At 30.9% G+C, this 13454-nt stretch overlaps 1 protein-coding gene and 1 pseudogene across 1 annotated transcript; both read right to left on the minus strand.

The window, feature by feature from the left end:
• Positions 1–4852: 4852 nt before the first annotated feature.
• On the minus strand, positions 4853–5924 carry LOC150024833 (uncharacterized). The gene is made up of 3 exons (XM_090296188.1): positions 5723–5924; positions 5444–5629; positions 4853–4866 (listed from the first exon to the last, which is right to left on the minus strand). The coding sequence occupies exons 1-3, from the start codon at positions 5922–5924 to the stop codon at positions 4853–4855; spliced, it is 402 nt and encodes a 133-aa protein (XP_090152314.1).
• A 101-nt stretch (positions 5925–6025) lies between these two features.
• LOC137818078 (uncharacterized) lies at positions 6026–7211 on the minus strand (annotated as a pseudogene).
• Positions 7212–13454: the final 6243 nt, after the last annotated feature.

Genomic DNA, 13454 nt, shown 5'->3' on the forward strand with positions numbered 1-13454 from the left:
CTTATCTTAAGTCACATCAATAAATGACCCCATGATGAAGGCACTACTCCTAATGATAATAATAAATATAATAGTGTATTTATTACGAACCCAAATAAATATTGGTCAATGATCCAAAATTAATATATATATATATATATATATAATAAAGGTTTATATTTTTATAATTTTTTTTAATATTATACTTGGTAATAACTTTTTTTATTATAATTATTATTAATTTTAATTATATTAAAAAAATTCACGACAATACCATGTGTTTCCACGAATATTGAGGAAAAAGAAAAAAAAAAACACATTTTGACCTCTTCTCCTACACCACAGTCTCAGATCGCGGTTGCCAGAGAAGTTTTTGGATAAGATTATTTTTCTTAAAATGTCAACCATGTCAATTTTTTTAAAGTAACATTAAAATAGAATTTAAGTGGAACAAAAATATAGGAACAAAGAAGACCTCGTATAAATCACTCGGATATTATTTAAAAAATTAAAATTAAAATCTAAGTCAAATTTTACAAAATTTACTTAATAAAAGAAAAATTCTATCCATTTATATATTTTAATTTTAACTATATATCTAAGTAATTTGGGATTTCCAATAAATAAATTAAGAATGATGTGGTAGCTAAATCTCTGATTATAGTTATTAATTTTCTGCATAGGATAATTTTTCTATCCATGCGTTTTCTAGATATTGCATGAGACGAAGACATAGAATAAAATTCGAAGCTTTAGTTACAATATTATTTAAAGGATTTTAATGACTTTTTTATATTAATTCTAGTAAAAACATTTTACAGAAATAGTTATATCGAAACATATATTTAATAAAGTTGTTTTCCAGAAAATAGATATATGTCGAAGAAATCCTCACTCTTGCACAATTGAAGATATGAATTTAGATTTGGAAATAATCTTGTTCTCGAACGGGTTTGGGACCTGGAGAACGATTGCTCCTGCTTTCACTTTTGGTCAGTCTACGAAGCTCTAAATTCTATGTTATACTTTCCTCTTCTCGGTCGTTTGGTTCCACAGGTGGAGATGACACCTGTAGAAGACACTCCAACACTCAAGTCAGTCGGGGTGTCAGTGCTCAGGTGTCAGAGTACTGTAGATAATGACATACTTTTCTCCTTAAAATGTGTGTTATTTATATTACCTTAATGGACCTTCATTGGTAGGCCTGATTAGGGAATTGACTCGTGTTTAAGGTTGTGCTAAACAACCCTTAACCACGGGTTAACCCTACTGACTTAGTCAACCCTTGACTCGGTCGGCCACGTGCCATCATGTGACCCTCCCGCGATGGTCTAGACGGTGATTCGATTCGAGTTTTGAACAACTCCCTGAGTCGTCCGGTCGTACCATACAAATCAAAATATTACAACTTACTTATTCTAATTGATACTTAAATTTAGTTTTTTTATTAATAATAAAATTCTTTTTATCAAGAATAAAAATGAATAAATATAGATTACTCCAAAAATATTTCAACTTGTTTACAATACAGTGCTTTAGTCATATAAAAATCTCCAACCCTAATTTTATAAACTCATACAAATCAGAAAAAAAGTATCTAGCAATACCCTACCGGTAAACTAGAAGCAGAACAAACCTGTTATTGATTACATATCTTCCCAACCTAAGACATTGAAAGTGTTACCAATCACCTTTTACAGAAAAGAACACTAGCTGTAAAGCTAGGTTCCTACTTTTACAGAATAGAAAGCTTCAAAACTTGTAGCCCTCCCTCGTGTTTAAAACAGTTTGTCCGATTGTGATGACCAAACGTAGTTTAGGTTAGGTTTTTACGGGTTGGTTGGAATAATTCTGAAGTTTTTTAAAGGTGATCTTTTATAAGGGTTGAAACATAATGTAATGTAATGTAATGTTTTATTTTATTTTTTATTAATAAAAAAACTTATCTTCCAAATTACCTCCCTAAAACTGCCTAAATTTAGTGGTTAATTGTAAAAAAAACATTTGCATAGAAAAAGTGATTAGGATAAAACAAAACAATTCCAATAATACATTGAGGGCCTATACATATTAAGGTTTGGTATGGGTTAGTCTTGAAAGTGTACGGGCTATACGGGATTTTAGTGGTAGATTTGTTTGTTTCTCTCTATTTGTTGGTTTGGGAGACCAGAGAATTTGTCTCATATTTTTTAAGTATGTATAAGGGTTGAACCACCCCTTAAGTGGTTTCTGTTATTCAATCCTTTTTACTGATAAAAAAACATATTAAGGTTTGGTCCGGATCTCATCAAAGATTTCGTCAGCTAATTTTTCATTCTCTGATTGGTGTCTTCAACCCTTGGTATGTATGCATTCAGTTTAGTTTTATGTAAAAAGGTTGATTCTTGGGTTTCTTTTATTATTGATAGAGATGAGATAGACAATAGGAGGTCTTTTGGTTGATATGTAGATGAAAAGGTTCTTTGAAAAAATCATTTTGCTGTATAAAGGTTGAACCACTCCTGAAGTGATCTCATTTAATTTAATTTCATTGCTATTTGCTAAAAAAGAAAAAAAAAACATTGAGGGACCTGCATATGGGCTTTTGTCTGAAGAAATAACTGTGTACGTATGTTAGTTTAAAAGAGAAAGGAAGTCTATGCAGGTTTGCAGGGAAACATGACAAGGTGAGTTGAAGGAGTACAATTAATTACAACTGTTGTTTCCAGATTTCCCACATATATAGTGGGTGGGGATTTTGTTGCTATGATTCTTCATTTTTTCTGTTTTTTTTTATATAGATATTTTTATATTAAAGTTAGGATATTTCTAAAATTTCATATTTATTCAAATTTTTTATAAAAAAATTATAATGTCTAAAAGATAAGTAGATAAGAAATTACATATAGAACATACATTATAAAAAAAAAAGTATTTAAAAATAAGTACATGTTAATTGAAAGAATTCAAGGGCACGAAAAAATATTATAGATCATGCAAGGATTACATCATCTAAATATTTTAATATAAATGATGGAGATCCCACATCGACTAGAGATTAGGACATTTCATTGTATATAAGTGGGTGCAAACCTCAACCCTATGAGCCGGTTTTATGGGGTTGAGTTAGGCTTAAAGTCCACTTCGTAATATGGTATCAGAGCCATTTCGAGCATATCCTAGCGAGTGTTTAGTCCCACGCACGAGCTTCTATCTATCACTCTCGGCGTGAGGGGGGTACTCATAGTTTATAAGTGGGTGCAAACCTCACCTTATCGAGCCGGTTTTATGGGGTTGAGTTAGGCTTAAAGTCCACTTTGTAAAAATAAATAAATTATATAAATATTGTAAGAGATAGTTGAGGGAAAAAGTTAGTCTTTTTATATAAGTCATTTTACAATTCCAATAAATTCAAGTGTTTATTTTCTTTATATGTCACTATTAAATATACGATTATCTACGTTCATAATGCAAAGAGAATATGAGAATTAATAAATTAACAAAATTATTCCGGTTTAATACTCCTTAACTTTGAATCTGTAGGCTTATATTTGTACACTCATCTTTTATTAACGTTATTAAATTTAACCATCAAATGGAGATGGATCTTCAATTGTTTTCGTTAAAAGATTCATATGAAGGTTTTATAATAACCATACAAATTGATTTTAATAAAAAAAAATTTAAAAAGGGATGTAGTCTGAATAACATAAAAAAGTGTATATTATGGAGAGTATTTTTTTTATCAGTAAAAATAAAATAAATTAAATGGAATATTTTTTATGCTAGCTTAAAAAACACTAAATCTCCCTTGTCCATGTCTTTCTATTATTTAATTAAAATAGAGATCATTTTATAAACTAAAAAAATTATTGGTATTTAAAGTATTTTCTATTATTAATAGAATTTTATAAAAAGCATGGGTTCCCTCCTATCTACAAATTCACCAATTGGACATCTCAAGCCAATAATATGATTACTACTGACACTTTTTCTGAACTTTTTCCTAAAGAACATGATGTAAAGGGGATTCAACTTACATCACAGCAGTGTCAATTCCTGACCAACATTCGTCAACAAAACCTTGAGGATCCTTCCCCTCACACTCAAATTAATCATGTCAGCACCTTCTATGTGGATGAAATCCCCAATATTGAGCAATCTTCAACAGGTAACTTTCTCTCTTCACTATCTGCTATAAAAGAATATGGAATTATTGATTTTGGTGCCACTGATCATGTTTGTCACAATTTGAACGTTTTTACTACTTATACTAAAATTAAACCTGTCTTAATTAGTCTTCCAAATGGCCAAACTGTTTATGCCACATATTCTGGTTTAGTACGTTTTTTCTAATAAGTTTTATTTATCTGATGTGTTATATGTGCCTCATTTTCAATTAAACTTAATATCTGTTTCTAAACTCACACACCAACTTAAATGCACTTTAACTTTCACTTCAACCCACTGCATTATACAGGACAATCTCACCCAAGAGAGGATTGGTACAGTCATTGTTGGCTTATACCTTGTCACTACCTTGCCTACTTCTAGCTGTTCTAAACCGCATTATTTTGCTCCTTTTATTAATTGTAATATCACGGACAAAACATTCTGGCATTATAGACTAGGACACCCTTCACTTGAAAGATTACATGTCTTAAGCAAACAATACTCTTTTATTACGGTTGATATTCATCATGTATGTGACACTTGTAGTCGTGCAAAACAGAGAAAACTTCCTTTTTGTATGTTATGCCAACAATAATGTTGTGTAATTTCTCTATACAAATAACTTCTAGAATGTGGATCTCGACAATTAAGTGCAAAGAATTCTGTGAGCATGGTTTTGGAAGTATTGTCATCATTTAATACATCACTTATGTTTTGATGCTTATAGAAGCGCACCTGAAATAGAAAGTAAAAAACAGAGATGATGAATTGAAATATTGCACCACTTTTATCTCTTCGTCTTCTCTCTCTAAAACTACAGAAGGACAAATAGATAAAATAAGAACCAACAAAGAAAGTTTCAAGATCTGAGGTGCAACTTCAGTTTACACGAATTTATACTATACATTACGAAAGCATTTATTTATTTTATAGAAAAATAAAATAGAAGTGCACTTGATGACGATTTGGTAAATGAATTTGTAATCTTTCTACACTTGGATTCATTCGATAAAGTGTAAATCTGAATATTTTCCATAAAGCCTCCAGAGCACAAATCCATCTAGCATCAATATATTGTTGAACTTCATCTACAACTGATCCTCTATGAACCTCCATTGCTACTCGATCTGGACCTTTGTACACATACTTGTATAAATATTTAATACTTTTGATGCTACTGCACACCTCAACATTTATATGACAATCATATTTTTAACAACAACCAAGGGTTATCTGTTGTCAACAGTCACATTTCTATTTGTAGATACTGGTGCATTGAAACGTCTTTTGTATTGTGGATATGAATCATTACCTTGACGTGTTTCTTCCAAGAACTCTTTAGGATATTTTTTCTTGCATTGATTTTGCTTCATACATGGTGATCTTGGATTAAGAGTTCCGCAAGGCCCGTGTATCATGTGTTTCAGTACAACTTTGTGCAACTGTGGCTCTTCTTCACTTTTTGGTATTTCTGCTCTAACAATGCTATCATAATCTTCTGGATCACGTAATTTATCATCATCTTGTTAGATAAGTAACATATGCACATGGGGTAGTCCACGTTTTTTAAATTCAGTCACATACATGTAACTTTTAACTTTTCCAAGAACTCCTTTATCAATCACATCTTCCTTCAATTGTTCAAATTTTGCTCGAAATATTCTTGTGAGCAAGTCAGGACGATCTTGTGGAGTTTGAAAATTTTTAAGCTCTGAAGAAATTTCACTCCAAGAAGGATTGCATGTCATTGTAAGGAAAATATCAGGTTTACCATCATGAGCAACAATTGCCATGCCATCTTCATATCGTTGTGTCAATAAATGATGATGGTAATATTGTCCTCTGTCCAACATTTCCTTGAATAAAAAAATAGTATGAGTTTTGATATATTTAAATGTTTTAGATGTAGTATGTTACATACATTATGTACCTGTGTGAGTTTGTCCTTCATGCAAAGCATCTTGCAAACCTTGATACACTTCAGCACAAATATTATTTTGATGATTTCGAATCCATCGTAACCTTCCTGCTTCAATCTTCACATAGTTGTCTACAACATATTGTTGTAAAAGTCGCTCTGCTTGTAATATTGTAGAGTGATCATTGGGACGAATCTACATTGAAGTAATGATGTATGTGTATTAATTTTATGACACAACATTGGTAAGTAAATTGTTGGAAATGATATATATAATTATGTTGGAAGTTACCTGAAGCATGTAGCTATAATATTCTCGGCATGAGATATTTTGGCCAATATGATTTTTTGTGTTGAGATCCCAACCATATGTTCCAAAAGGAAATAATAGTGGATATTGTAAAGGGTCATAATATCCCACAGTTTCTTGAATGTTTATTAAGTTCCCATCATGACTTACAACTTTAATGTCTCGTCCACGTGCCATTGATTATGTGTCCCCAGTAACAATTATTGCTGCTACTTGAGATGCAGTTGGAAGATTATATTGTGGTTGATTGGCAGGACGCTCTTTAATGAGTAAAGTACATTCATGTATATTTTGTTCTTGAGCAAGTTGTTTGAATACATGCACAAAAGGATTGCACTGATGTAGTATTTGTTGCAACTTATTAACAATAGTTTGATGGAGATGAGGAGTTTCCAACATCCTATTTTGTAATTCATGTTCAGTGTCATAAATGTACAATTGCAAAAAACGTGGCCTAGACCCCTCATTTGGAAAAAAGCCTCCAAACCTGTGATACATTGCACCTTGAGCACGAAAACTATATATACCACGACCAGTTGCAACTATATTTTCATCCATGTGAACACCAAGTGAAGTGAATGAAAGCACATGGTTGTAACTTCTAATATGTTGTCTAAAATGTCTACTTTCAGAAGAACAACCATAAAATATTTGAACCAACTCATCCGGAGCAGTAACACGGGGAAGTAATACTTTTCCACCCGAGCAACACATATCACGTGATTCATGGTAAAATAATCGCGCATGACAATGTGCACATGTAGTCGGAGTTGACAATTGAAACATTACCATCGCAACAGTGTTTCTAAAATTTTGAGCACAGTTATATATCCGTCGAAATCTTTGTTGCATTCCTACATGTGTAATAATTTTTCAAAAAAGTGAAGTATTTCATTGAACTTCCATCACGTAAATATTGCGATAAAAATATACTAATCATGTTCAATGTCAATGACATTTGTATTACTTAGTCCTGCTTCATTATCATTTGATCCTTGAAAGTTTTGTGGAGTAAAAGTAGAACCGGTGAAGTTAAATAAATGAATAAAATTACATAGAACAATTTAAAGCAACAATATGTGTTACCTACATCATTTATTGACCGAGCCAAATGTCGAATAGATGACAATCTCCTTCCTGAAACAATATTTGTCATATCAATAGTATTGTTTTTTTCTTTCTCTATAAGTTTTTCTTTGTATAGATATTTCAACTGTCTTTTTAAATACTTTTTGAAAATTGACATCTTATGCATAAAAGTGTACTAACCAGGTTCAGTAACATGTGTGTTACTTGGTCCTGCTTCGTTATCATTAGATCCTTCAAATATCAAGTTAAATGAATGAATGAATAAAAGTATATAAAAAATAAAAAATATTTGTTGAGTTTTTTTTTTTTTTATCAGCAATAAGGATTGAATAACAGGAACCACTTAAGGGGTGGTTCAACCCTTATACATACCTAAAAAATATGAGACAAATTCACTGGTCTCCCAAACCAACAAATAGAGAGAGACAAACAAATCTACCACTATAAAACCCGTACAGCCCGTACAATTTCAAAACTAACCCGTACAAATTCAAATCTAACTCGTACAAACTCAAAACCAAACCCAATACCATCTCTTTGCAACCACAAAAAACCAGAAGCTTAGAACAACAAACAACCCAACCAACCGAGGGAGTAACTCTTATAAAAGCTCACTTTATTGAAAACGTACAAGCCCTAGGATCAATGCACCACTCAGAGTAAGTAACATTTGTTGAGTTATATAACATTTTTTTTTTACCTGCATTATTAATTGATCGGGCCAAATGTCGAATAGATGTCAATCTCATTCCTGAAACAATATTTGTAATATGAATAGTATTATTTCTCCTTTCTCTATAAGTTTTTCTTTGTATAGATATTCCATTTGTCTTTTAAAATAGTGTACTAACCACGTGCAATAACATGTGTTACTTGGTGTTGCTTCGTTACCGTTAGGTCCTTCAAATGTCAAGCTAAATGAATGAATGAATAAAACTAAAAAAAAATTATTAAAAAATAATATTTGTTGTGTTATATAATATTTTTGTTACCTGCATTATTTATTGATCGAGTCAAATGTCGAATAGATGTCAATCTCCTTCCTGAAAAAAATATTTGTCATATCAATAGTATTGTTTTTTCTTTCTCTATAAGTTTTTCTTCGTATAGATATTTCATCTGACTTTTTAAATACTTTTTTGAAATTGACATCTTAAGCATAAAAGTGTACTAACCAGGTTCAGTAACATGTGTGTTACTTGGTCCTATATCGCTATCGTTAGATCCTTCAAATATCAAGTTAAATGAATGAATGAATAAAATATATAAAAAAAAATATTTGTTGTGTTATATAACATATTTTTTACCTACATTATTAATTGATCGAGCCAAATGTCGAATAGATGTCAATCTCCTTCCTAAAACAATAGTTTTAATATGAATAATATTATTTATCCTTTCAAGTTTTTGTTCGTATAGATATTTCATTTCGCTTTTAAAATATTATTTGAAAATTAACATATTATGCATAATAGTGTACTAACCAGGTTCAGTAACATGGGTGTTACTTGGTCCTGCTTCGTTATCATTAGATCCTTCAAATGTCAAGTTAAATGAATGAATGAATCTATAAAACTATAAAAAATAATTTTTGTTGTGTTATATAACATGTTTGTTATCTGCATTATTGATTGATCGAGCCAGATGTCGAATAGATTTCAATCTCCTTTCTTTATAAGTTATGATTTGTGTAGATAGCTCATTTGTCCTTTGTTTAATGGTCATTTTTCGTCTTCTATTTGCAATATTTAAAAAATGTGGTAAACAAAAATTATGTTTAGAAAATTATGTAAAAATTCTAAAATATAAATCAAAACTAAAAGCAAAACAAATTATGAAAACACTTTCATAAACAATTAAAAAAAATCAAATAATAGTATTATAGTACACATCAAAAGCAAGTGTTATTAATTTTAATGACAAATCACTAATGCAAAACAAATATACAAACATACAGCAAGAATTAGAGTTGACATTTTTTATATGAGTGGTAAACGAAAGCAATCAAAAGCACCAAACAATATTGATTTATGAAATAAAAATATAAAGGCAAAGTTTTATCGAGGGTTCAAATTCGAAAAATCCAAAGGAGATTCCAAGACTCGTATAATTAGAAAAGGTATTTAAAAAATGGTGTTACCCTCCATCAGCATCAGTTGAAAATTCAAGAACGAACTTTGAATCTTCGGAAAATTCAAGAACAGACACCAGCATGCGGACTCCTTAGATCATTTTCCAACGATGGACTTTTATCCGGTAAGTTTTTTTTTTTTCTGTTAAAACCCTAAACTTTTTTTATGGTGTTATTCTCATCATACATTACATTGCATCAAAGAACAAACTCTCAACTTAAAGATATGCATAAATGAATAAAATAAAAAAGTAAATTCACACATTGTATTCCATCTTCTACTTTATTTATTTTATAATTAAAAAAAAAAGACGTTTGAAAAAGGTGTTTGATGAAATAAAAGATGAATAGAAAAATATGCAATTTTGAAATGTTCCCGAACAAGTCTCATTTTGTAATGTTTAATTTTAAATTTAAGATATAAAATAAAATTAAAACGGTTCTTAAAATAAAATTAAATAAAAATATAAGGATAAAATTAGAAAAAATAAAAGGGTGATGATATTTTGACATCCCACTCCACTTTACACCCACAACAAAATATTAATATTTATAATAAAATAATTTTAAAAAAATAAAAAAATATCTTTAATGAAAATATAAATAAAATGTAAAATGTTAAAATAATTTTGAAAATTAAAAATGATTAAAATATTAAAATTTAGTGGGGTGTAGGATGGAGCAAGTGTCAAAAAACCATTTTCCAAAATAAAATAACAATTAAAACCCCTTTCGATTTTGTACGCTGATAATTGCCTTCTGATGCCTTGAGTTTTGCAGAATTCTTCAAATTCATGCGAGGTGAATTCACCACCTCTAACTGTTCTCAAGCAAGCAATATGTTCCCTAACTTCTTTTTCAACACTAATTTTGTAGTTCTTGAAGTTTTGGAATGCTTCAGATTTTTCATGTAAGAAATGAACCCAAGTTTTACGTGAGAAATCATCTATAAAGCTTAAAATATACCTCTTCTTGCTGTTTGAGGAAGGCTTGAAAGGACTGCATATGTCAGCATGTACGAGTTGTATGTACGAGTTGTAGTTTCCTTGAGGCTCTCCACATGCTTTTTGTGATAATGTGTTAAGACCCTTGTAATTAAGATGCCCAAACCTACAGTGCCACAGGTTAACTTCTTTTTCAAAATTATAATTTTTGAAATCACCCTCTTTTTATAATGCTTTCTTGACACATACGTGATAAAAAAAAAAAAGACAAAACACACTTATAAAAAAATGCTTGAATTTCATTTATGAACATAGTATATCACACCTAAAATAACAATTAAAACTCCTTTGTATTTTTTTTTACTTTCTTCATTTACGAATTTTTGAAGAAACCGCGATGCACGGGTCAACGGTTAATTAACAAATCGTACAAAGTTCGTTGGTCAGTTGGCGCATGTGTTAGTATAAAGAGTAGTGATATATGAACAACCGACAGGTGGCTGCGCCGGTATACAACCTGCTTAGGTGGCAAATTGGATGACATGACAAGGGCAATTTTGTCCTTTTGTTAAAAAAATAAAAATCAGTATATGCGTTTTTTTCGAAAGCTTCTTTTCGTCATTTATCAAGCGGTGCTGCTGGGTATATGCGTTTCTCCGAAAGCTTCTTTTCCTCATTTATTCGGTGCTGCTGGGTTTTGATAGATTCTTGCGCCTTCAATTTGGTGGGAGATTGCGACTTCAATCTGGGTTGGCATTTGGTGTGCGTGCGATTTGGGGACTTCTTTTGAGGTTAGTTTTCGTTTAGGGTTTAGGATTTTATTGCATTATAGTAGCTATGCAGGATTCCTATTTGAGTTTTAATTTTATGGGTTATTTAGGGATTATGATTTTAGGGTATTGTTTTGAGTTTTGATTTTAGGGTTTTGTTTTGGGTTATCCTATTCGATGCATGTAAAGTATGGTAAAAATAGTGATGTGAATGACAATAGTGATGGTGGTAAAAATGGAAAGAGTTGGTCGTCTTCTTCGTTGTCGGTTTCTTGTTCTGTTGGGTGTTTTGGAGGGAGTTCCTCTGTCATGGAATGGTCCAGCGTGGAGGAGAATGAATTGGTGGTTCCTTTTGGTTTTTCCTTGGTGGTTTATGCTTGGAGAAAGTAAACACTTGATGGTTTTTGTTTTTCTTCCCTCAGAATAATCTTCTGGCCATAGTCCTTTCTCCACTTCACGCGGATACAGCATTGCATTCTTTATCATAAAACCAATGGCTTCTTGCTGCTCCAATTCTGTGTTAACATCTTCCATGCACCCATTCAAGTTTTCTAACACATGATCTGGACAATGCCGAATTCCAAATCTTCTGGTACAATGCAAAGTCAATTATTACTATTTTATTCTCTGAATAATATATAGATATAGGAACCTTTAAAAAAATGTTTGTCCCATGATCCCATCCAAATTGTCTTATGCTTAACTTTTTATATCAGAACAATTTGTAATGGTAAAATTTAACATGCATTAGGCACCTGCAAGTGCATGGATTTCCTAAATATCATCCAAAAATGAAGGCTTGATATATTACCTTGAACTCGTCAAAGTCGATAACACCATTTCCATCAACATGTACTTGATTCCATAGATCTTGTAATTGTTGAAAACATAGTCCATAAGGCACACCAATCAACTTAAAAAATGTCGAAGAAAAAAGAACGAAATTGGATATTATGAGAGTGTATAGAAGAACATATATGTTGTTTAAATTGATCTCGAGCTTTTGAGTTTTTTGGAAAACTAAGTATGATATTTGAACTACTATATAAATCTCTGCATTAGTAGAAAACTTTGAGATCTTATACACATGAAAAAAAGAGATAAGCTCTTTAGTGAAGAGTTTGATCTGAAGTTTGGAAAGGTATGCTGGTGGAGATCAACTCTTTATTTGAAAGCATTTTTTTGTTATATAAAGCTCTTTACTATATAAAACAATTTTTTTATAGGAATCTGTTTGAAAATGTTATCGTCATGATTGTTGAAATCACTTTATGAACTAAGCCAAATATATTATTCTGCTGACTTGGGTATTAAAAGGTTGTATTTTGTAAGATTACTATACTATGAAAAAAAAAGAGATGAATATGATTAGATTAAATCTGTTTCTTCATTTTCTTTTGGTTATTCACGTTCAATAGGAAACTCATTTGTTAATATTTTGAGTCCATAAAACCCAAAAATGACTAGTAAATGACATGAAAGAAAATATTAGGAAATATACCAGCTAGACAAGCTGAGATGACATGAAGAAAATGTACTAGTGTTATCAAAGTTTCCATTCCTGCAGAACAAGAAATACATTGCCAAAAACTGGATTGCAGCTCTACATTGTATAATGATGGTACATAAAGTCAACTTACTAAGATAAAGGCATTCCAAATAATAATCTCAGCTTCAGCTTCATTTGTTATCTAAAACACTAAGAATTAGTAGTGATTGAAAATCCATAAAAGTAGGCGCACCCAATACACAAAACATTGGGAAGAAAAAATGTAGGTATATCAAGACTCCAAAAAAAATTAATGATTCGTGGTGTTAGAATATGAAAATAGGAATAAATATATCAACACTTCCTTTTGTTTTTAGCTGAGGCACACTGAATGTATGTTGTGTATGCTTGACCTTATTTAATATATGTGTTTTAGTGTACAAGTATAATATAATGTTTGGAGGGTGTAATGTAATACTAAAATAGGTCATTGGAAGTGGTTCAATACTTTAATGTGATGAATTTTTTTGTAGAATTACCAGTTTCCTATTGTTTGCAACATGACTTCAAGTTCAAGACAAAGTGATGGTGAAGAAAAGGACTTCAATATAAGATTGGTTATATTGTAAGGTTGTTAATAGTTTTGTTATTTTTGAAATGCATTAAATATTA

The sequence above is a fragment of the Phaseolus vulgaris genome, chromosome 10 (assembly GCF_051622355.1).
Source record: "Phaseolus vulgaris cultivar YP4 chromosome 10, ASM5162235v1, whole genome shotgun sequence".
NCBI classification, from domain to species: Eukaryota; Viridiplantae; Streptophyta; class Magnoliopsida; order Fabales; family Fabaceae; genus Phaseolus; species Phaseolus vulgaris.